Here is a 23,769-nt window from a genome sequence, read left to right on the forward strand (position 1 = left end):
AGGTTGGGCTGGATTGTGGGGAGGGGCTGTTCTTTCCAACCTCTGCATAAGTGCTTCTGCCAAGAATCCTGAGATTGGTGACTCCATGGGTGTCCCTTTGATTTGTCTGTCCCTTTGATTTGTCTGTAGGTCTTGTTGTTGAAGGTGGTGGGTTGTGAAGCACAGGTCTACTAGTATGAGGATGCTGTCCTTGCTGATGGTGCTGTCTGGTGTTTGTGTCCTTGGTTCGTTTAGTATTCGGCTAATATTTCATTGACCAGGGTGATGTTTATTGATGTGAACAGGGCCGTCACGTTGCTCCTAGGCGGAGTGGACAGAGTGGCTAGACATGAGACTGTGGGTCGGAGGGGAGCCCCTGGTTTGTGTACCTTTAGTAATCCATAGAAAAGGGGTGTGTTGGATCCTTCAGGTTTCATTCTTTGGAGGCCTGTTTTGTTAATTTCACCTGTCGTGTGGAGTTTCATCAGTGATGTTGTAATACTGTTTTCTATAATACTGCATTTGTCGCAAATCAACAAAATAGGCAAAATCCAATCTCTGCTTCTTTTTTTCAAGGCAGTGTTTTGAGTAATCAGATTCCACCTGCCTAGTTTAATATGTAAACAAAGCCTGGCAGTTACCTGGCAGTTATCATCTAACTGGACATTCTTCAAGGCAACATTTTTATCACAGCTGTCTTGCCAAAATAAGCAGTCACCTCTCATATAGTATAAATGCTGGTTTTCTTTACATTGGTATTTCTTACAAGTTTTATCAGTATGCGGAAGGTAAACATTTTGACTTTTTTCAGCAATATTTAAGTTTGGTACTAGCAAATACCTAATTGTCAGTTATCTCACAACTAGCAAGGTATTAGATTGTGGAGTTGGATTTATTTTGGTCAGGTAAATTCCAGTAGTTCCCCGTGACACATTTGAATCCCAGTTGTAACTTTGATAAAATAAGAATGCTATCACCACTATTTCCCTCATCACCTTCAAGCAGGGTAAAAAATTAAGGCTTCGCCAATTAGACTGGAATTATGCAAATTGTGATTCTTGGACTTCATGTGAAGAAAACTGTAGTGATTGTAACAAGGTCAGCTAGGTGGATCTCATAGAATACGAGTTCCTTGGTTGGACCAGATTAACAGCCTCAATCTGGGAGCCCTGACTGACAGATAAAAATAGGAGTGTCACATATCCTGACACTCAGAGCTGGATGTGAGGGTGCTGGATCAGTGTCAAGGACTCTCCACATGTAAACAAAGGGTGACTTGGTGATGGGATACTGGCCTCTGTGGAGTTATTTCATGAACAATAGGACGTTATGATCCATATTGTTTACTTTCGAGGATCATTAATTTTCAAGAAGTTCTGGTAAATCAATCAACAGAAAGAACGGGAGCTGTCACCCAAGAATTGGTCTAACAGTGAAGTTGCATGGAAAACAAAGGGATTTCTGTGCTTTTTTAGTTTCAGCATGAACTTGAACAAACAAATAAAAACCTCAACTGCAAAAGCCAAAATTGGCATGGATCTCTTATCAAAACTGTATCTTCAACAGCAGGTAATGCAGAAAAATAAAGTTAAATATGGCTGTATGAGAATGTGAGCTTCAAGTACATTGCAAAGTCACAAACCTTACAGTCAAAATACTTTTTTAAACAAAGAGACTTCCTGGTGATTTTGGTTCCTATTATTGTGCTATTAACGTATAATGTAGAAATGCATACAATTTACAGCAACTTAATTTCATCCTTTTGTTGCATATAACTCTTGATTCAGTCATCTCATTATTATATTGGAGTTTAAATGGACCACCACATGCATTTACATTTCACAATTCTTCCAAAAAAATGGTCAAAATAAAGTCATGCAACAGTAAACAGCAAATCAATGTATATGAATGGTTAGAAAATGCTTTAGTATTTTGATTTCTGCTCATATATTTGTGATGTTTATAGGAACTATAGCTTAAGACACTTCAATGCACACAAAGAAATAAAGAACGAGTTTTACCATTTGTGCTCTTCAATATAATAATTGTTAAGCCAGAGGAAAATGAATATGCAGACATTAACTCAGCAGGCTCCAGTAAACAAATAATTTCAATCGTGAATGTAAATTTAGCTCCCTCATTCGGTTGAGTTTAGTATCTCTCTTTAAGTCAGTTTTGGTGATGTAAATAGCACTCATGAAAAAAAATGGAAGCAAATAAAAATAGGAGCACAGAAAAAGTTACAGGATGCTAGATTTTTAAAAAAATTACTGATGGCAATCTATATCCTTTAAAAGCAGAAAATAATGTGACATGAGCCAAACAGACTAAAAATACATTTTTGTTGAACAAAACTATAAAATGTACTGTTCCACTTTAGCATCATCTGTCATTTTCAAAGTAATAATTCAGATATGCAGTCACTGCTATTAATTGTTACTGAAGTGTTCGAAATTGTATTTCACAGTTACTGGATTTTTGATAATGTTTCTATTCTATTATAACAAAACTATTCGACTGTTGAATGACATTTATTCTAGATTACCCATATTTATAATCAAGTCATGGTTTCCGAAATAACAGAGACATAACAGAAACTATTCAGTTAAGATGGCTACTTGGACAAGTCATGGAATAACTATGAATAATACCTGAAATCACAGATGGAAAAAGCAATTCTAATTACATTTGTATTTCAATATAAACATGTTTAAGAAAGCTGTTGAGACTGTAACATTAACAAGATAACTATACATAATTATAAGAATTCTTCATGTAACTACATAAGAATCTTCAAACACTGTGAATATCTGAAAAACATGAAGTAAATTTAGTTGTAAAAAAGCAATTATCCAATATGATTTTTGCTTTGTTTCAATACATAACCATAGATCAATATGTTAAGGATTTTATGAGAACACTTGATGAACAAAATGTTTTGGTCCGATATCCATGTGGTTTTTAATGCCGGAAGGTTTTTTAAAAGCAGCTAAAAGCTGCATAAAGCACATATTGTCCAATTAATGGGTCTGAATTCAGTTTGAAATACAGAATCATATTTTTGCAGATATTTAAGGTCTGCTCAAAAAACATCCCCAATTGATAGAAAATTGTCCCTTTAAAGAATATAAATTAACACACTGAATTAATGTCTAAAAGAAGCAAAAAAATCTTTACAGGAATAAATAAAAGTATATATTGTGCAACCTGTAATCTAAAAAGATGAAAATACATACCAATATAAATATTTTAGTAAACTGCCACACAAAAATACATGAATGTTTAATTTAGGCACTACCTATGTCATTATCTGTTATACATTCTACCATTGATTCCCTTTTGGGAATCCCAAAATGCATGCAGGTTTTTAAATCTCTCGATATCAGCATTACTTTATATTCTGTTGAAAACACTCAGACACAGCCCTATTGTAGAGGAAAAACTCTCATTCCCTATATAGCACATACTGGAACACATGAAAGGTACATCTTTTGGAGCATCTACAGAGTCACAGCAAGTTTTTTTTTTAAGTTTCCAAATACCACATGGGACTCAGCCTCCCGAGAAATTAACAAATCTACTTTGAGTTTTGGCACAGGGAAAGTCTCCAAATATATTTCTTCGACTCAAAGCAAGCAATAACTATCCATAAGACTCATCAAAATTAAAAGAAATATGAAGAATTTATTTTCGTAATTTTGCACTTTTATTAGATCCAAGCTGAAACATAAAATAGTTCAAAGTTAAGGATGAAAAGGCTCAGCTATCAAAATAACTTTAAAATCCTAGATCTAAACAGAGCTCATTCTGAATTGTTTGAATGAGAGATTAATTTCAGCCTTGTGCATGCTTCAAATTTTCATCTATAATACTGATACACATACAATTCAAAAATATTATATGTATACTTAAGGTTTTACTTTAGTAGCTTTGTTCACATCATAAGTTTGAAGAGTTATCTTAATTGTGAAGATCCAACATATTAGCATGGAGTGTCATTGATGTTAATTTACTCTAATTACATAAATTGTTGCACAATTCCAACAGACTCCAAGGAAGTCTGTTTAGACTATTTCTAACAAGTGGGTTCCCCTTTTTATTTCAAGTTTCAAATGTCTTGTTTATCTTCGTGTATTATGCATTGGATAGAAAGCTCCATTATGCTGGAACATATGCACCCTAGTTTAAACCACTTAACGGCAAAAACATCTTATGGAAAATAAAATGTAATGTCAAAAAATACATAATACTACATGAGTGAGCGGTGTTGTCAATACCCTCACTACAGAGCTTACTTGTGGCTTGTACAGATTTAATTTGCTTTCTCTTCAAAGAATAATATATACATTACTTTCTCCTAGAACACAACAAAAGTAACCAAACACTAGCACATCTTTCATCTTTTGTGCACATTACTTCCTAAATCTATTATGGTTTCAATTAAAAAATATCATAAAGGAGAAGCATTAATTTCAAGTTGTTATTGTATTACGCGCTTCAACTAGAATGGTAGAAGCTTGTGGTCATCCACAGAAAAACTGCATTCATATTACAGTATCTGAATGGTATTATCTACCGTGATTTTTTTTTGCTTTAAATTTAAGTTTAGCTATTTATTTAAACTTCACGTTTGCATGTAAAATGAAATAAGCATTAGTAGTACAATTTTAATGTAATTGCTTCATGTTGTGCGATTTATTTTTACATTGTTACAAAATTGAGAGGCAATAAGATGTGGTTTATTACAAGCTTTATTTAAATGGCCATATTGTAAGTTAAACATATTCTGTATAAAGCTCTAACCATATGCAATATTTTTGTGCCATTGTTCAACCCCCATGTTTTTATTTCTTTTTAAACCAAAAACAAAGTTTGCATGGAGGCTAACTTAGTGTACAGTATTGCAAAGTTACAGCAATTGAGGGATAAGTCAGAGGCTGCTTTCCATCTCATGAGACCATCGATTGCATCTTGGTAATCAACTATGATTAACATTATCTGCTGCAGCTCACCATGCCAGTGTCAGTGGCATTTGGAGCATAAGAAGACAGTGCTCTGAAAAGATGTAGGATTTCCTGGTCTATGCCTTCTCTGGGCTCTTCTTTCAGCCTTCTGTTTCACGTCACCTTTTCTGCTGCCCTTCAACTAGTCAGCCTCTGGAGGATATAGCCATCAGCGATTATCTTCCAGTTTTGAGTTTTTGTATGCTCATGTATGTGCACTTTGAATGGGATAATGTCTACATTATATCAGAAAAGTGAAGCTCAAGTAGTCTATAAAATTCATTGCCAGTTTAAGAGTGCATTATTATACACAACACAGAGAACCAAAGACTTTCCAACCCTATTCTTGTTTTACTTTGTTTCCTTTTAACAATACTGTCATGTCAAGCATAGTAAATACTAAGTCCCAGTAATCTAACTGAATTATTTGATAACTAATGGCATTTAGCTCCATGTTACAGACTGATACAGTGCTAATTCTGTATAGTTTCAATCTCACAATTTGAATCCAAGAAACAGCATGAGAAAATTGATCAGTAACAAGATGTTCCTGGTCAAGTTTCTCTTCAGAAGCAACTTACCTGTAAATAATAACTATTCAAAATACAGAAACATTGCTGAAGAACAGCAGAACAAATGAAATGTATGATTTTAAAACTGCACCTTGGCAAAGCAGTTTGAAGCGTTCGGACATTAAAGCTACTACGTGAATACAAGCTCTGGTTATTTATTTGCTTCTGAGATGTAATTATTAAAACAGTGATATGCCAAGGAATATACTGAGAAAATTATAGTTAATACTAAAGGTTGCTGTTCCCATAATACTTTATCCCATCAATAAGCAACAAAAGGCAGTGCTGGCTTTTGGTTTGTCTCGGTTTGTTTTGACCCAACCAAGTTTTTCCCCAGGGCTCAATTCTCCCTCCTGAAAGACTGCATTGACCACAGCATACTGCCTGTTAACTAGACAAAGTCAGTACTATTCTAACACTGATTTCTTTGTAAGCATATATAAAATGACCCAGTGACACTACACAAAGATAGTAATTATTGAATTACACAGCCTGTCACTGTCGTTTGTGTCACACCTCTAACAGGTGCCATTAACAGAACTGGCAAATTATAATAATCTTTTCAAGCCCTCTGTGGTCCTAATAATGCCTTTTCCTGCCCACATAATCTATGTCTGAACAGTAAGCCATTTATATTGTTACTATACATAGTGAACTGAAAGCTTTGACTTGTAGCTTGTTAAGATTGAAGAGCATTTACTATAACATTTACCATAAAAATGGTTTACAGTGCAGGATAATAACATACATTACGAAGCACTTAATATCAACAGCAAGGGATAAGATCATGACCATCAATTGGAGTTATTTCTAATATAAAATAGCTCATATAATTTATTTTATGGAACTGTGGTATATTATGCAGTCCAGGTTTTAGTGAAAAAGGACTCTTGTTTTGTTTAAAATTTAACTATAAGCAATACAAGATATGAAAACAATCATTAGAGCTTATTATTTTGAATTACAATTTCAGGTTAAATCATATGAAAGCTAATTGATTAGAATAGCAAATCAAGTACAAATTGCACATGGGGTGAAGGAATGCTTAGGGAATTTCGTTTTTTGCAATTTCCTTAAAATTAGGTTTTCCTTCAATTTCCTTAAGAAAAACAACAATGTGCAATGCTAGTTTATATTTCAAGTTAACTAATCTTCTTATAAAGGTTTTGATTTGCTTTTATTTCAAATCAGATAGCAATATGCTATAGCACAGGAAAAAAAATAGGATCCAAACAGTTGTGTAACATTGCTCAGGCAATATTACGAGAAATATATTTTCCTTAAATAATTATTGTTTGTGCACGTGTGTAATAATCCATATAAAAATGTACTTTCACCTCCGTGACACACTTATTTCTTTGAAATTTGATGCAGTAAAGTTGTGTGTTATCAGTATTGAGAGGTGTAAAAACAAGCTATGATAAAACTTTAATGCTAAGAATGTCAGTCACATTAATCATTTACTCTATGCAAACATCATTCTAATGATCACTCTGAACAGAAAAAAAATTGTTCAAAACTGAGCATCCTTTAAAGGTTTGGAGTGAGGGTATGGGTGGAGACAGGAAATGTCAAAAACATATTTATAATTTTCCAAATGTATCTCAAAAAGAAAGCCAGTGTTATGCATTTTGCAAATCAAATGTAAATTTCAGGCCATACTGTTCCTAATTATTCTAGTGTTTTATTTTTATGTAGTGATTAATTTAAAATGAAGTATAACATGGTAGTCCTTCTTTATTTGATAATTATTCATTGATAGTAAACACCTCTGATTCTTTTGATAGAAGCAAAGAGATGGTATGCGTTTTTTTTCATTTAAAAACCAATCACTAATCATAATACTAAGGTTAAGTTTATTCTGAAACCAAAACCTTTATTGCAAAATTCGACAATTTTTCAATTGACAAGCGAAAGAACAACAATCTCACTGTGCATCATTTGATAGGTTGATGTGAATTTTAAAGTGCACTATAAAATAATATTTAAAATCAGAATTAATCCATATTTGCATTATTATATTATTCAAGAGATTTCCTACCAATAATATTTGCATGAGGCAATTGAATTCTATGAGAATTAAGTTACATATGGAGACAAGATATGGACTAATGAAAGGTAAACTTTTATGCTGAAATTCTTCATGGTCACTGAAGCAAGTTACCAAAATTCAACTGGTAAAGATACAGTATTTTAAAGCAAAAACTAAAACTAAAACAATAACTCCTGTATTGTCTGTTCCAAATTTTCAGCTTAGATGTTGAAAACATTAGCTAGATTACTAATGCATGTTTATAAGCCCTACCTGATTGTGCACCAGTCAAGTAAATTGAAAGAATGTTACAGAAAAGTCAAACTTAGAAACAGCTCAAGAGCGCAGCCTATCTGCTTTTCCCCATCAATGTCATTTTAAATTGAAATCAACAGAAACGATCAATTTCTTGATGTTTTATGCAACATAACTACTACATTTTTTGAAGTTCACCGTAATGGGTGATTATTAAGCCAAAAAACAAACAAAATAATCAACTTTTCATTTATAGTTTGAGTTAAATAACACTCTACACTTAGAGTTATTTTGAAGATAATGCCTTGATTAGAACTTCATTTTTCAACAAATCTGTAAGCTTTTCAAAATTCCATAAAGGAAACTGCCTGGGGTTCCACTTCTCGCTTTTGTTTTCTACTTCCATAAGAAGACTTTGTTAAACATAATTAAGACTATTCTTTGAGTGTCACACAATGGACTCCACATCTTAGGGCTTTCCCACCAGCAACTCGAAGCAAAGAGAATTATTTCCGTCATTCTACATAATTCACAGAACAAAGGCCATTAAAGCATCTGACTGAAAATGATCCATTGCCATCCTTTCTAAAAATCGCACAGTATTTAAACTACACTTTTAACCATGATATTTTCAAGATGTCACAAAAACCCAAAATATTGGCGTTTCTTTAAAGTTTAATCATTAGCAATACTTGCATATGCTCAAAAGTTCTAGATTATCTATGATTTTGCAATTAAATATAATACTTACAAATGGGATTAATTTTTATTGTCTATATTGGATAAAATATTTATTCCAACATTAACAATGTGCAAAAGTTTATAAAAGAATACCCAACTCTCAATGATCAAACTGAAACTGAAATGAACTCCTCTTGGAAGGCAATAGAAAACAAAGTTCTGGAACATCAATTTTACTGCAATGACAGAAATTATTTTGTGACATCTACCACAGTGCAATATATTTACGTTTCTACAAAAATTACAATTTACAACATCATTTGACAAAAAAAGCAAAATACTACTTTAATAAGGTACTACATTTAAAATTCAATTAAGTTTTTGTGGATTAACAGAAAACCCGTGCCAAGCATTTTTTAAGGTTAATGTTCTTTGTCGTTTTGCAGTATCAGAGTGCAAGCACAAGTGCATCAAGTTCATTGATTGCAAATGTGCATAGTGCACATGCTGGAAAGGAGGAAAGGTAATATATTATATTTACTGTAATCTGAATATTTTAGAGAAACATATTCTATGAACTTTTAACCATCATTTTTCTTTCCACATTTTAATTTGTTTCTTAAAAACTATTTTCATACTTCATCATGACTCTTAACAAAATTTTAATCAATTGATTTCTATCCTCAAGTTACATCTCAATTTCAAAAAGGATCAATTTGCAAATATAAAAAGAGTGTGTAATGTGTGCATATATAGAGAAGATGCTAATCATCAAGTCAAACTTACATTTACTATTTTTATTCCAATGCAATATTTTGTTGTTTTTTTTCAATTTAATGGTTATTAAATACAACTTGGAATGACAGTACACTTGAACAAAAACTACGAATTCATTAAATGATGACATGTGCAAAAGCAATTTATTTAAAAATGGGAAAGTCTTTGAAACATATATCACAATGCCTTAAGCACTTAATTTTTTTAAAACATATCAATAATTTCTCTGTAAATATATTCAGAAATGTGTAGGTTAAAAAATTAAGACACTAAAAAATAAATTGTGGATTTAAAAACAACGTTGAAATCATTTACTTTCTTGGCCTGAAATGATGCTCAGCTGTCATAAGGCTTGACAACATCTGTTTTTCCTAATTACCAATAGCCTCTTCTTTTTGAGGGGTTTTTGAATGAAAATCAAACACAAACTATTGAATTCTCTTAAAGCCCTGTGCTCTTTTAGTCTTCCGTTGGCCATATCATGGTGAAGATCACTGCATGTTGAGCTGGTCATTGTGCAGATTGTGTGCTTTGTTTGGGGTATAAATTGGGGTTTGGGCCTTAGCTACCGTAGTTCAAGCGTAAAAATACTTTGCCCATCACACCATATACTGTTGCCAGCGACCCTCTAAATCCTTGAACCAACTGTGTCCTTTAGTGTCACAACAGATAATGCTGATTTATTACAATGTGAGAGTTTCAACTGATTAAAATAAGCCACAAGCACGTGGTATTGGAATTAGCACATTTAGAAGCCTGTTTCCCATATCCTATTTTGCGCTAGTGCGGCTGATCCCTGCAATTCTACGCGGGTGCAATTTTAATGACTGCTAGTTTTTGATGTTTCGATGAAAAACGCTGCTAGGTGTTTGTGGCAGCACTAGATACCGAGCCTGAATTGCTCTGACTGGAACGCTGTGACACTAGCTCTGTTTACGATATCATCGGTGTCATTTTCCTTTTAATGATAAGACACTTCCCTGACAAGGCTCGATTAGGGAAAAAATTATTATTACATTCACTTTTTTCAGACAGGGTAGGGAGATAAACAGAAGTGAGCCTTAGGGAGGAAAAGGGGTGAAGGTACGAGAAAAGCAAATAAAATTCTTTGCTTCTTCGGACTATTTAATTAACAGAAAAATGTTTGGAATATTGTATTCTTCATTCATCATTAATTTGCCTTGTTTGTTACCATGCTTTCATTGCTCCTTAATTACAGACAATATAATTTTGGATTTGATTTAGTTTAAATAATAAGATTCTTTTCCAACGCCCATGATCAACATGCACAGTAAGATGAAATGCTGTTAATCATATAAAAAGAAGTACGAGATAAAGGCTGGTACAATCAGTATCGATTTTGTTTAAGACTAAAGATGCTAAATAACCAACCAGACACAAGACTTCCTTTAAATAATCCAACATCTGCTCTATTAATAAGAAAGCTAGGCAGGGAGCAAATTCACTGGATTGGCCATCTAAGAAGTAAATTTTAATGCATATTGACATAAAAAGTGTTTCATTGTTGTGATTTTGAACTCATGATAACAGAATTTATGAAAAGCTTTTATTTTAAGAGTGCTAAGTAAACAATACGTCTTTTCTTAAATATATATTGCCCTTGAATAGTTTGAATTAAAGAAAGTACAAATATGATTAAGCTCAGAACACTCCAAATGTAGGTTATCATTCATATAATAATGTTTAATATTGTGCATTTTTTATGTTTAGTTTTGTCTTTTTAAGGTTATTATTGGAAGAACAACCAGATCAGATTCTCCAGTTTTGCTTCTGTTGACTTAAACAGCAATACCGAAGTTACCAGAGGCTAGGGAGAGATCAGAGTGCAATGGTTACAGGAGTACTTGAATACCCATCATCTGGCACAGCAAGATCTCAAAGTCTACAATAGGCTTCAAAGGGACCCGATTATTTTTTTTCCAAGACCTTGTGCTTTCCAGTGAAGCTGTAACCATGAATTCTTTCCACCTAATACCACAGAAAAAAAATCAAAACAGGCTAAACAAATTGATGTATTCTTTAATATAGTCAGTGCATCATCATAGGATCTTGTGTCTCGCTTGCTGACAACTTGAGCTCTGTGTACCATACATCTATCACTTTGTTGGCAACTTCAATGCTTCAGGAGGGAAAAAAAAGCCTCTCAATTGAGTTATTGGCACCTTTGATTGACATAGCCTAATCAGCTTATCTGCACATTAATAAAGCTGATGGCCTGCAGAGTTGGTCTTGTACCCAACCTCAATGAACTTCTAGGAGCGAAAGCCTCTCAGGCCAGCCTAATAGCTCCAGAAGCCATTTACTGCTGAATGCTTGCAGAAAGAGCCGAGCAGCAGTAAAATGGCTTAAATGTAAAAACCATTCCGTTTGTTTTGAGAGATTTTTATTTCCTGCAATAAAATGTTTTTCCTGCTCAGATCATGACCTTATAATGTTAAGTGTCCCTAAAATATTTCACATAATGCTGTATTTAATTGTTCAGCTTTAAATACGAACATTAATTCCATGAACATTATTTTCAGTCACCTGCAATGACACTAGTAATAAATACTATACCATATTATACATGTAGAAATATTAACTATTGCACGATATTCTGATGACATTACACAACTGGAACAGGTCCTAATAAAGGCAGCAGAGACAGGTCACTTTCCATATTTATACTGGATTGATCTTTTTATATTTAAAAAAAGTCTGTTTCTTCACAAAAAGCTTCATTTAGAATGAGCAATCCAAATCTGTTGCATTACTGAATTTATTTTGCTTACAGAAATTACCTCAATTTACTTATAAATTTTGGCAGATAAAATCTGGATTTCTTGTAATTTAACTCAGTCATACACTTCAGTTAGCATCCTATATTTCACATCTGAAGAAATCAATATTTTTCACCTGTGAAAATCAAAATTACACACCAAATATCAAACAAAGGGATGCAACTGTAATGTTTGTGACGTAACTGAATCTTTTACACTGTTATCCAATTCGTACAAGAGTTCAGATATCATTATATCAGATATTGTAGCACATTTAATTTTAAGGAAAACTATAATTCTGACTGACAAAGTGTTATAATTTTGCTTTTGTTATTCTGCCATATTCTTTTTTGCAGCTCTCTGCATGGAACATTTCCCATCTAAAGAACTCGACAAATACCATACTCTCAGATCTCATTTGCACGAGGTGTCCAGGAGAATCTGCTCCTTCATTGTATTCAGATCACCATGGGAAACTAAACTCTGTTAAATGAAGAAACAATTTCTGATTCTCTGCAACAGATGCTATTTATTTTTCCACCACAAGAAATGGTCCAATTACATCAGTCTATCATACTGTACACAATCTAGCTGAATTCCTATGTAGTCTCCAATGACATTTGTGAAACATCAACCCTCAATGAGTGAAGAAAAATATGGATAAAAAACAGCAGCCAGCAACTGGCATCCAGGTTATACTCGCTTCCCCAATGGAGTCTTTCTACCACAGTTTTTTTTTAATTTTACCAAGAATAAAGTGGTTACTGAAAAAAATACATAGATGTAATTGAATCTCAGGATTCCAACATGCTCAGAACCCCTAGATTTAATCGCTATCTTTTGCCAAACCATCAGCCATCTATTAGCCTGTACACTGAAGTGTCACATCTCTCCTAAACAGGGTAATGATTTCTCAGTAAAACTAACCTCTTATTATCCAAGCTCTAGTATAACAAATGCTTGCAAAACACTATCATCTAGTCATACAACACAACCATACAGTAAAGATAGTAATAATTGCTGGCAGCAGTTACAAAAGATACAAATCTCAGGAAAAAAATTCAAAAGAAAAGTTCCAAGATGACAAAATAAAACTTAAGTTTTTATGCCTCAGAGAAGTTAAAAACTTGCATAATTCAATCTGTAAAATAGCTTCATTATGGATCAGGCATTAGATCATCACATATAAAATGTTTTAAATTTTTTTAGCTTAATAATGAGCTTAATATCCTAAATATTAATAGTCTATTTTCTTTACTGTGTTAGATCACATCTTTCCCTTGTCAAATGTTTCTCTCATCTCTTGAAGGTATCAACTCATTACTGCATTGCAACTCAATGCACATTGCCCCATCCTCCAATATTTTGTTGAATGTCTATACAGCTATTAATTGGATGGTAAGCCTTGATAGTGTGTACCAACCTGTTACCCACCCAAAGGGACATCTAAGCTAAACCAATGCTGTCAAAAAATATTTTCTTTACTTACCAAATAATAGGTCTAGCAGCTCTATCATTGGCCCAGCTGAAATTGGCTACTAACATAATACAGTTCATGGATCAAACATGGAGCCTTTTGGTCTGAGTCTGTTATATCTATTATTTCGGTGCAAAATATGTTGTACCCAAATGTATTACTCACTATATCAAAACAGGAAGAAAATATGATGGACAATTTGAACACTACTGAATTGTGCTTTAAAGAAAACTTCGACATTACTCTATTTCTCTGCTACTCTATTACTTTTGCTTAGTTTAATTCAGCACATGAAGAAATCATCCAGTCCCATTCTTAATTAATTTTACCGACAGTACATTTTTTTTTAATCAGCATCTATAGCTTGCCGTTATTTGAAGAAACTTCATCTGCAGTCAGACTGCATCTTATCCATCCTGACATCCACAAGCAACATTGCTTTTCTGTTTGGAACTAAACTTCTTCCTGGTAATCCATACGGATGTTTCCTTTGCTTTTACCTTCCTTTTATATAATACTCTCTGACCCTCAAACTTTCTTCGTCATTCATTAACTTATTCTGTCTATCTGTGATGATACCACTTGTGTTTAGCCTCTTCTGCTTCCTTCCTTACCATTCTTAGTATAATGTTAGATAATATTCTTGCCATTTTCTTTTTGCTATCTCTCCATAGGACTCCTCATTTGAACTTTTCTTCAAGATGATTTTGAGGTTTGATTCAGAGTATAATGCTGCAAGACTGTTCCACCTGACCTCAAACTTGAATTATACCAGTTGTTAGCTTCCTTTTAAAGACAAAATATTACATATGAATGAAAAATACCTGTAAAACTATTTTATTTCTCAGAACTGAAAACCACGTATTCAAACTGAGTAATTAATGCCAAATCAAATAAATCATCTTTTCAACATTCACTGCCTGAACTTTGTGTAAAATCAGTAAATAATTTATTTTTCCATTAGCCAGCCTTTTCATTGAATATTATCAACATATAAACATCCTTTAAAAACAATTCAAGTTTTCCTCTGTGCAAACAGTATAATCAAAGAATTAGGTGTAAGGTTAGAAATGCAGTGATTTCTTAATACCACATCTTTCAATTATACATTTTGCACAGAAAAAGAATACTGAGTCATGTTTCTGCAAACACTTTATGCAAGTAATTATATTCTAACTTAATGCTATTTAGATACATATTTAGACACAGTAGCATCAATTGTTTTAGTAAATATCATGCCTTCAAATTTGAGAGGGGCACAAAATAACATCCAATCCCTTTCCATATGTAAACCACATCTATAGCTGCTGTCTTTTTCCTGCTTTGAAGTGTGCCAGAAATGTCATGTGTCATGAACACTACTGTGCATAAGGCATATAATTTGCTCAGTCTCAAAAATCCTTACCAGTTTCAACGGTTAGTTGGTATCCAGCCTCCAATCTCCGTGTTGACCTTTCCAACCGCTCTGTGTTATCCAACAGACACGCTCTCTGAAATAAAATTGTAGATGATTATACACACACTTAAATACGGGGCATAATTGTGTCTAATTCCAACAGTAAAGGAACTGTATGGGGGAAAAACAAGTTAAATTTTGGAGTGAGACACTGCAACAATTTGAATGAAGAGCTAAGTTCAGCTGAAAAGGAGAAATAAAAATCCACTTTCTAAAACTGCTTATTTCTTGTTTTCAAGGACTCATTGTTATTTTCAACAGTTACCAAGTAAGTACTATTTTGCTATTTTTAGTAATTGAAGGTGAACTACATGTCAAAGCACAAAGTAACTGCATTTTGTTTTCCTCTGGAATTTAATAAAGCCTAAATTCTAAATATCATACATCTATAAAGAGCTCTGGAAATATTGTGTGATAGTGTTAAGACACACAAAATACAAGAAAAAGCCTAACTTATGATGAGTGAGACTATTGAAGGTGGTGTTGGACTAACTAGTGAAGGCAAAATAAATAGTCTCAATTAAATGAATTCTTGTCTGAAATCAACTATTTCTTTGTACAAAGCTAAACAGACTAGAATTCTTTGAAAACATATTGGAAAAACCACTGAAAATTACCATAATCAAAACTATCATTAAAAAAAATGTAAGTGTAATTAATTTACAACAATGTGAATATGCAATATGAGTCTATTCAAACATGAGGGTGCATGCAGCTTAAAATAATTTTAATATCCAGTATCATAGAATAAATAGCATATTTTTGCTCTCATAAATCAGCTTCTGTAATTGTTTTATTTTATTTTGGAAACAGTTAATCTGAGCTTTGACTTATAAAACAAACTATGCTCCATTTTCACTAAAAACTAGAACTACTGCAATAGTTAGATTTACTGCATATTATTGATTATTAGAAATAGATCATAGCTGAAGAACAATCATATAGTAGTTTTGATCTTTAAATATAAGTTTTTACTTATATTTTTCTAAAATGTCTTATTATGGATTCCTACAGAATTTCACTTGGGATTTTATGCTCATTACAGCAAAATATGGAGCGCTTTGTGAATGCCAGGAGTCTTATTTAAACTGATGTTCCATTGAATAATTAGGCTCCAATACTGTGCCACACAAGTTGAAATAAATAGCTGTATAATAAGATAAGTAGAATTTTAGATAAGCAGAGCCACAGCACAATTATCATATCTTATATACAAAACATCTGTAACATTTTATTGTCATTGTTACTGTCATCATTAAGGTACACTCACTTTTTAAGGCCATTCTAAAATGAAAAAGCCTTTAATCAGTGGACATATCCCTTGACTTTAGTGCATCATGACAGAATTTGAATATTGGAATTGAACTTTATTTCCAGAAAAAAAATGTCAAATGAAGCTCAGAAAATGTATTTTGGTTAATGCTATTCAGAATAAATCTTATCTGTATATTATAGCAGTGTGACTACATCACCTTTGAAATGAGTAGACATAATATACATAACTTGAATAACTAAATCTTGAATTTAGGTGAATCAATACGGAAGGTTACTGAAGTATTAAAGCAAAGCTACGTGTTCTTTTCACCTGCTCCAAATGAAAGGAAAAAGTTCTGTAAGTGAAGTAATCTTAAATGTGTTAAGTTTATTAATTATAATGATTTTCTTTTAAGAAGAACTCCTACCACACAAAAGAAAAGAGGAAATAAAAGATTTTTACATACAGGATAGGGTCTCACTTGCAGTGTAGCTTCCTACCATTTTACGCCCATCAACTCTTTGCTTTAGAGAATTTTAATCCTACTTTCTTTCACGGAAAAAAAGGCTAGACCCTGGTTTGTTACAAGTTCTATTCATGCTGTCAAAAGGCATACAAACTAATCACATGGAAAAAACAAGAGGGGCTACCACATTTCAAGACCATTTTTGAGTCTGACAGTCAGAAAGCTTCACCAAGAACTTTCCTCGCTGACAGATGTCACTTAAAATTGGAGAAATACTTTCTAATAAAAATGGTGCCATATGAACAATCTGAATCATGTCCATAGAAGTGAGTTGCCTTGCTCTAATGAGCCCCTATGGATCTCCCTGATGCAGCTGTATTGACATGCTCACTTAAGCTAATACACCTAGACCAAGATGCCTTGGTGCCTTGAGCACTGACAGTCTGGGATACTGACAGTGTATCTTGCTTCAATCTTCAAAGGAGAAGTGATTAGAATGTTATCATTACCATTCGAAACGTGATTTTCCTATTCCCTCCTGGCAGAGGTGACATATCTGTGAGATGTGGCCAGCAGATCGCAGCAGCTAAAGCCACTTCAAAGCTTCCCTTGAAATTTTTTTCGAAATCATTAGAACAATGTGTTCAGATCAACGCAGATAGGACCTGATGTGAAGGTCAGACACACTGCAATAACAATCTATACTAATTAATCTAGCTCTTCAAATAATAAGTATACTTATTTTGGATAAATTATACTGATTACCTTACATAATATAGAAACAAAATGTAAAGAAATCCTGTATGGTCTGCAACATGGTTCTCAAAAAATTAACAGTTGACAGAAAACACCAATATTTTCCAAACACAGATACCTAACAACAAACACGATACACTCACCTCTTCACGCAATTTTATCAACTGTGAACGCACAGAAAGATGAAAAAGAAAGAAATGGCAGGGATGAAACATCTGTCATACAGTTGGGTATAACATTAACTATGACAATTTATCTGTTTACAATTACATACTTAGTATTAAGAAATCATAGAAGAGCTTCTTTAAAGCCTAAAAAGGCTCATGCAAAGAGAATTTTCAAAATCATATTTGAAAGAACAAAGATTAGCTCTTTCTTTGTCAACACAGACGGTTACAATCATTTCTCTCTTGTTTAGAATGTGAGAGATATGTTTGTTGCAATCTTCAAAGAAAGAACGAGGGGCTTCTTAGTGATGATTTTAAAGAGGCAAAGAGAGTATGGAGTATTATTTCAAGGTTCTGATGCAGATCCCACTGCAATTACCATTTAACAACTGTAATTAAAGACAAATCTTAATAGCTTGAGTGAAACCAAACAGACATATACAATGGGGCTAACTGCGCCAAGTTGTAAAGAGGTATGCATTTTAATTATTTGAATTCACAAGGTAAAAAAGTTACTTTCAGAAAAACTCAAGCACAATGCAAAATTACAAAGGTGGAGCTGATAATACAGTTGGTAAGACAGAAAAAGAAAACAGGAAAGAAAAGTATGTTTTTGTGAGATATTTTAGCATTCCAAGGTAGTTTATTAAATTATTCACTTAACAGAAACAAAACAAACACCACTTGACGGTACGATTGTCAAAATGTCTTGCTGTTTGCAAGACAGTCATATTCTTTCTTAACTCACTACCAGAATGTTCAATGGGCCAGAATCCAAAACTAAGCGGAAGAGACGACCTCGTCTCTGGTCATAACCATAAGTACTATGAAGCATGGCGCAGCTGTTTTACAATAGAACCTAAACAAAATGCGCTTTATCTTGTTTGTGCTGCTTGGCTGATTTTAAAGCTTCTCTATGGATTTGAAGATGGTTTTGCAATGGGCCTCAGGTTTTGTTTTGTACCATGCTGAGGTACATATTAATTCATATTAACAAAAAAAGTATTCAACTAGACAAGACAATGGCATAGTGGAAGCACTAAACAGTCTGAAATTTTACGATTACATTTTGCATTTTCTTCATTATCATCATTAAGAATGTAGTGCTGCCATTTCAGTTATGATAATCACAGGATTTTCAAACAAAGATTTTCAATATGGTATTCGATATGAGTGGTAATCTGTTCTTTGTAACCTGAAAAATCTGGTACGCGCTGGTTTGAACCGGCAGAATCTCTAGTGGCCAGACTGCTGCTGTGACTGAAATCGAAACTGCGCCGCAGTATGTGAAGACCACGTGATGCACGAAACTACAGAATTATGAAAAGCGATAACGCCAATTCCTTCTCTGCCCGCATACAGATAACGAATAAATGCTGAACTCTATTAAATGTCCTTTACACATTATCGCTAGGTGAACACACAATTTTCAGAACTTATAAAGGTTCACCATTCATTTCGTTATAAATCCATGCCATGCAACTAACAGATTTGTTGCTCATAATGATCTGCTCTGCCAAGGCTATATGAGATGATACTGACCTCCTTTAGATCTTCGGGAATTAAATTGACCGGCATCAACCTCTGCGCTAAAACTGCAGTATGGTGTATTTCTTGCACAGTAAGCCCCCATAGCACTATCGCTAGAGCTCACTACTTCACAGATTCCAGCCGTATTACTAGCATTAATAAAAAAATAAACTTATAAGCAAAGTTTAACATCTTGCAGATTTGTTCTAAGCTGGAAATTTGTTCATGAAATACAAAGTTTGTATCAGATATTTAGAAGGTCTACATGTCTTCTCTGTACTGTGATTAAAACTTAAATGGTTTAAAATCAGAGGCTTGTTGTTGCTCAGCTTTACATTAAACAATGTATTTCCACTTGAGTTGCTGTTAATGCTGTTAGTGAGCAGCTTGAGAAGACGTACTATTCGCTGACCTTCATCACCCTCAAGCCACCCACAAGGGTATGCTGATTAGTGGCCCTACCTGGTTCTCAGAGGTATTCCCATCTTCCCCTAGGAGCTCATTTCGAAGATTTACCTCATCACTGTAGGCGATCCGTGACCTTTTCTGGAAACGAAAGGAAAAAGAGCAAAATTTGTGTTAGAAAGTAGGCTTACGAATTATTCTAAGCATAGTCTTTCTATAGCAGGAGAGCCCCCTAATGGAAAACCTAGAGAAAAATGATCCACTTTAGCAGCTAACCACTTACATGGAAATTGTCTCTACATATAGATATATTGGAAATTAAAGAAATATACCACTTATCCAAAATTGGTACTTAATTCAAAATGACTTGAAAGAGTAGGTTTCATTCTATTGATTTCACCTCACACAACTTGTTTGTGGAAAGAAAGAGATGACAACAGGCAGTTAAAAACATTTAGAATTCTTCTGTTTAAAATCAGCTCACACAGATGACTTATTTTAAGAGAAAGCAAATTTATTCTTGTTACAAGTTATTCAGATTTCTCGTATTTACTTTTCAAAGTGGACTGCTGGTTAAAAAATGATTTTTTTTACTAACAAGCAAAGTTAATCAAGCTGTCACTTTTTAAAGAGCAAATATAAATTTTTGTTCCTAACTTTATGAAACTTTCTTCAGCAAAACAAAGTTCATGCACATAACAAAGTACAGTTAAAAATAGAATTCAACTGAGTATACTGAAATTAGATCTTTATAAAAATTTGAAAATAAATCGTTAATTATCCTAATACTAAGCTACTCAGAGTAATAGTAAACAATGTACATGTTTTGAACAAACAACACAATCCATCCATCAGTTTTTAATTTTTTGTTAATCTCTGTTTTTCCTGTGGAAAACCAAAATAGAAAAATTACCAAAATGCAATTGCATTAAAGAGAAAAGCATATTGTAGACCAAAAAGATTCCTATTTCAAATGGGTTAATTAATTACAATAATCTCTAACATTTAAGTGAAAAAATACTTAAAAATAAAAACTATGTGAAGTTACAAAACATTAAAAAGGTTTTCAAAAGACAGCACAAAACATTTTAAGTTGGGAGCACAAGTAAAGCACATTAAAGTGGCTAAATACAAACCTACAATCCAATATGCAAAATTGTGTTAACTAGTAATCACTACATTACAATTATCTCCTATTCTTCCTTAAAATTGGATACAATGCAAAAAAATTGAATACTTAAATCAGCTAAATTAAGTTTTCACTTGAGAATAAACCTCGACTATTCATGATGTTTCATCATTTTATCAACAGAATTGATGAAGGTATGAAGCATAAACAGGTTAAGAGTGTAAAACAAATTAAAACACTCCAAGTCAGTATCAAAATTATTACAGATTTCCCAAAGCAAAACCTGAAAAGTGAGAAGTTATTAAAATCTTCCTCATAACTGCATGAAACTGCATGGTCCAAACTTTCTATTGTATAAACGGTTTAGCAAACAGTTTTAAAAATATTAAAAAGTATATACCTTTGCTTAAAAGCAACTATTAATAGCAAAGTACATTTTAATACATGCCTTAATGTTATGTGAAAAGAATAGAAAAGGAAGCGTTGAGTGCAATTAGAATCAAAAGGGCAGCAGCAGCTTGTGATGAGAGTTGAGGCCTGGCAGGGGAGAGCTTTTCAAGAGACATCATCTGAACCATTTGAAACAGAGCTTCAGTTTTTTTCCTCTCTAACTCAGCAGCTTTTTTCTCCCCCATTTCCAAACTTCCTTTGCAACCATATTTAATCTTCACGGATATAGTTAAAGGTGTTTTAGAAAAAGGGACAGAGATTATATGGCAGCTATATATGGAGATGATGTAGCCCAGAGGTTGCAGTGCCAATCTGGCCAAATAGGCACTCGCGAGATTAAATGGAAAACAAGACTGACACCTATCACTACTAAATTAATTATTATGTTATTACTTAGACTCTGCTCATTTAATATATAATATTATTAACTGTCTGAAAACAGATGGGGAAAAAAGCAGTTGATCAAAATGTCGAAAATATTGAGGCTAACATCAACGACCATACTAATTTCAGCTATTTGGAATCAATAGCAGAAGTTGCAAACCTGAGTAGATGCAGAAATTTAGGATGGAACAATAAATCTTGTTAATAACACCTGCATCCCACAAATGAATTTTAAAAAATTGAAATTTGGAAAGATAATTTAGAGATTTTAAAAAAGCTCACATTGTGAACTACAACAAAACGTTGTGCAAACAGATTTATAGAATGACGGCATGAATTAATAATTGACTAAACTCTAGAAATGTTAAGAATATTATACCAAATTTAAGTAACATAATAGGAACCATCTTCCCCATCATAGCTGTCAGCATTAGCTCAGTGACAGCATTCTTGCCTCTGATTCAGAAGGGTGTGGGTTCAAACTTCACTCCAGAGATTTGAGCACATTAACTGCAATTTTGTGGAAATCTTTGGATGAACCATTAAATTAAGGCATCATCTAGACTTCCATTTGGATATGAAAGATTGCATGAACAGCATTTATCCCTCCATTAAACTAATCTTGCTAAAATAGATTATCTGGTTAATTATCATTTGTGAGACCTTGCCGTATTTCCTTGCGTTATAATATTGTAAATTCCTTATATGATCACCTCAAGATGTATTATTTACTTAAGAGTTTTAGTAAGTCCTGAGACAGTGAAAAGTTGTATAAAGACAAGTTCTTCCCTGATATTTCCTTTATCAAGTGCTTCAAGTGAGTTCACCAGATTCTCCTTCATCTTAGAGACAGAAATATTTGTTAAACATTTGTAAAAAAAAAGCCCCCAAAATAAATTGTAGATTATGAAAGGAATAACACGTTCCAGGTTAGATATTTCTATGATAAATGACGTTTCTCACCATTAACTATAAAATTCTTAAAAAGGAATCATCCATTTAACACAAATGCTTCGCAACTCTATTATTTTTAATCCTTTTCACACTCAACAAAGTTTCTTTCCTCTTCTGATGGCACAAAAACACCTTGAGGCACAGTCCTTTAAGTACTAATTCACAACTCTACTCATTCCAAATACTCAGTTTTCCAGTCTAAGACTATAAGGAAGGTATTCAACTGTGGATTACACAGAGAAGGATCCTAACTATGCCTTCCATTGACAATAACATACACACTTTTCAAGTAAAAATCACTGGATTGATGTTGGGTGCACGAATCTGGCTGGGACTTCATGGTCTAAGGACACTGAATTCTAATTATGACTGCCACAGCTTTTTTCTGCTAAATCAGCACAAGGTAGTGATCAAACCCGAGGTGTCCTGGTTTCAAACTCAGTAAAACTCCAAATTAGGATTTTTAACATACACGTTGCTCACTTCTTCACTTCAAATTAATTTTAGATATATTTAGTTAAACAAAAACTAAAATTGATACACAGATTTATTACAATTCCTGCTACATATTGAAACATAACTGTAGCAGGTTACATGATCCAAGAAGTCCAAGAAGTGGGGGCGGCACGGTGGCACAGTGGTTAGCACTGCTGCCTCACAGCGCCAGAGACCTGGGTCCAATTCCTGCCTCAGGCGACTGACTATGTGGAGTTTGCACATTCTCCCCGTGTCTGCGTGGGTTTCCTCCGGGTGCTCCGGTTTCCTCCCACAGTCCAAAGATGTACAGGTCAGGTGAATTGGCCATGTAGTGTTAGGTAAGGGGTAAATGTAGGGGAATGGGTGGGTTGCGCTTCGGCGGGACAGTGTGGACTTGTTGGGCCGAAGGGCCTGTTTCCACACTGTAAGTAATCTAATCTAATCTAATCTAATCTAATCTAATCTAAATCAACAAGCAACATTCCAAAGCACTACATTAACCAAATGAGGCAACAATACTTTTGTACAGCATCAACTTCCTACTCATTTAGTTGGTTCTGAAGAAGAGTCCCATTGATCTTGAAACTTTAACTCTCCTTCTCCCTTCACAGATGCTGCCACGTCTCCAGAGATTGTCAAGTACTTGATTTTCTGTGCCACTTTCCTGGACACAGGAAAAACCTTTGATGCCATTTACCCCCAAAATTGTCAAGACATCGAGTGAGTGAGTACAAACAACATACCAACTCTTTAGCACCTTTAACAAACTGCTTCTTCATTAATT

At 33.7% G+C, this 23,769-nt stretch overlaps 1 protein-coding gene across 4 annotated transcripts in view; it reads right to left on the minus strand.

Moving 5' to 3' along the window:
- The window catches only part of vti1a (vesicle transport through interaction with t-SNAREs 1A), a 334,105-nt gene that overhangs the window by 219,477 nt on the left and 90,859 nt on the right, over window positions 1-23,769 (minus strand). For 2 of the 4 annotated variants that reach the window (XM_087998891.1, XM_087998889.1), the window contains exons 4-6: window positions 19,649-19,732; window positions 17,633-17,653; window positions 14,962-15,046 (exon numbers count right to left, since the gene is read on the minus strand). In XM_087998891.1, coding sequence (XP_087855017.1) covers window positions 14,962-15,046; window positions 17,633-17,653; window positions 19,649-19,732 — 190 coding nt within the window. The remainder of the gene's footprint in view (window positions 1-14,961; window positions 15,047-17,632; window positions 17,654-19,648; window positions 19,733-23,769) is intronic. The other 2 variants (XM_087998893.1, XM_087998890.1) reach the window with 1 other exon arrangement.

The sequence above is a fragment of the Chiloscyllium plagiosum genome, unplaced genomic scaffold (assembly GCF_037043375.1).
Source record: "Chiloscyllium plagiosum isolate Xiang-an unplaced genomic scaffold, Cpla_swu_hap1 HiC_scaffold_22, whole genome shotgun sequence".
NCBI lineage: Eukaryota > Metazoa > Chordata > Chondrichthyes > Orectolobiformes > Hemiscylliidae > Chiloscyllium > Chiloscyllium plagiosum.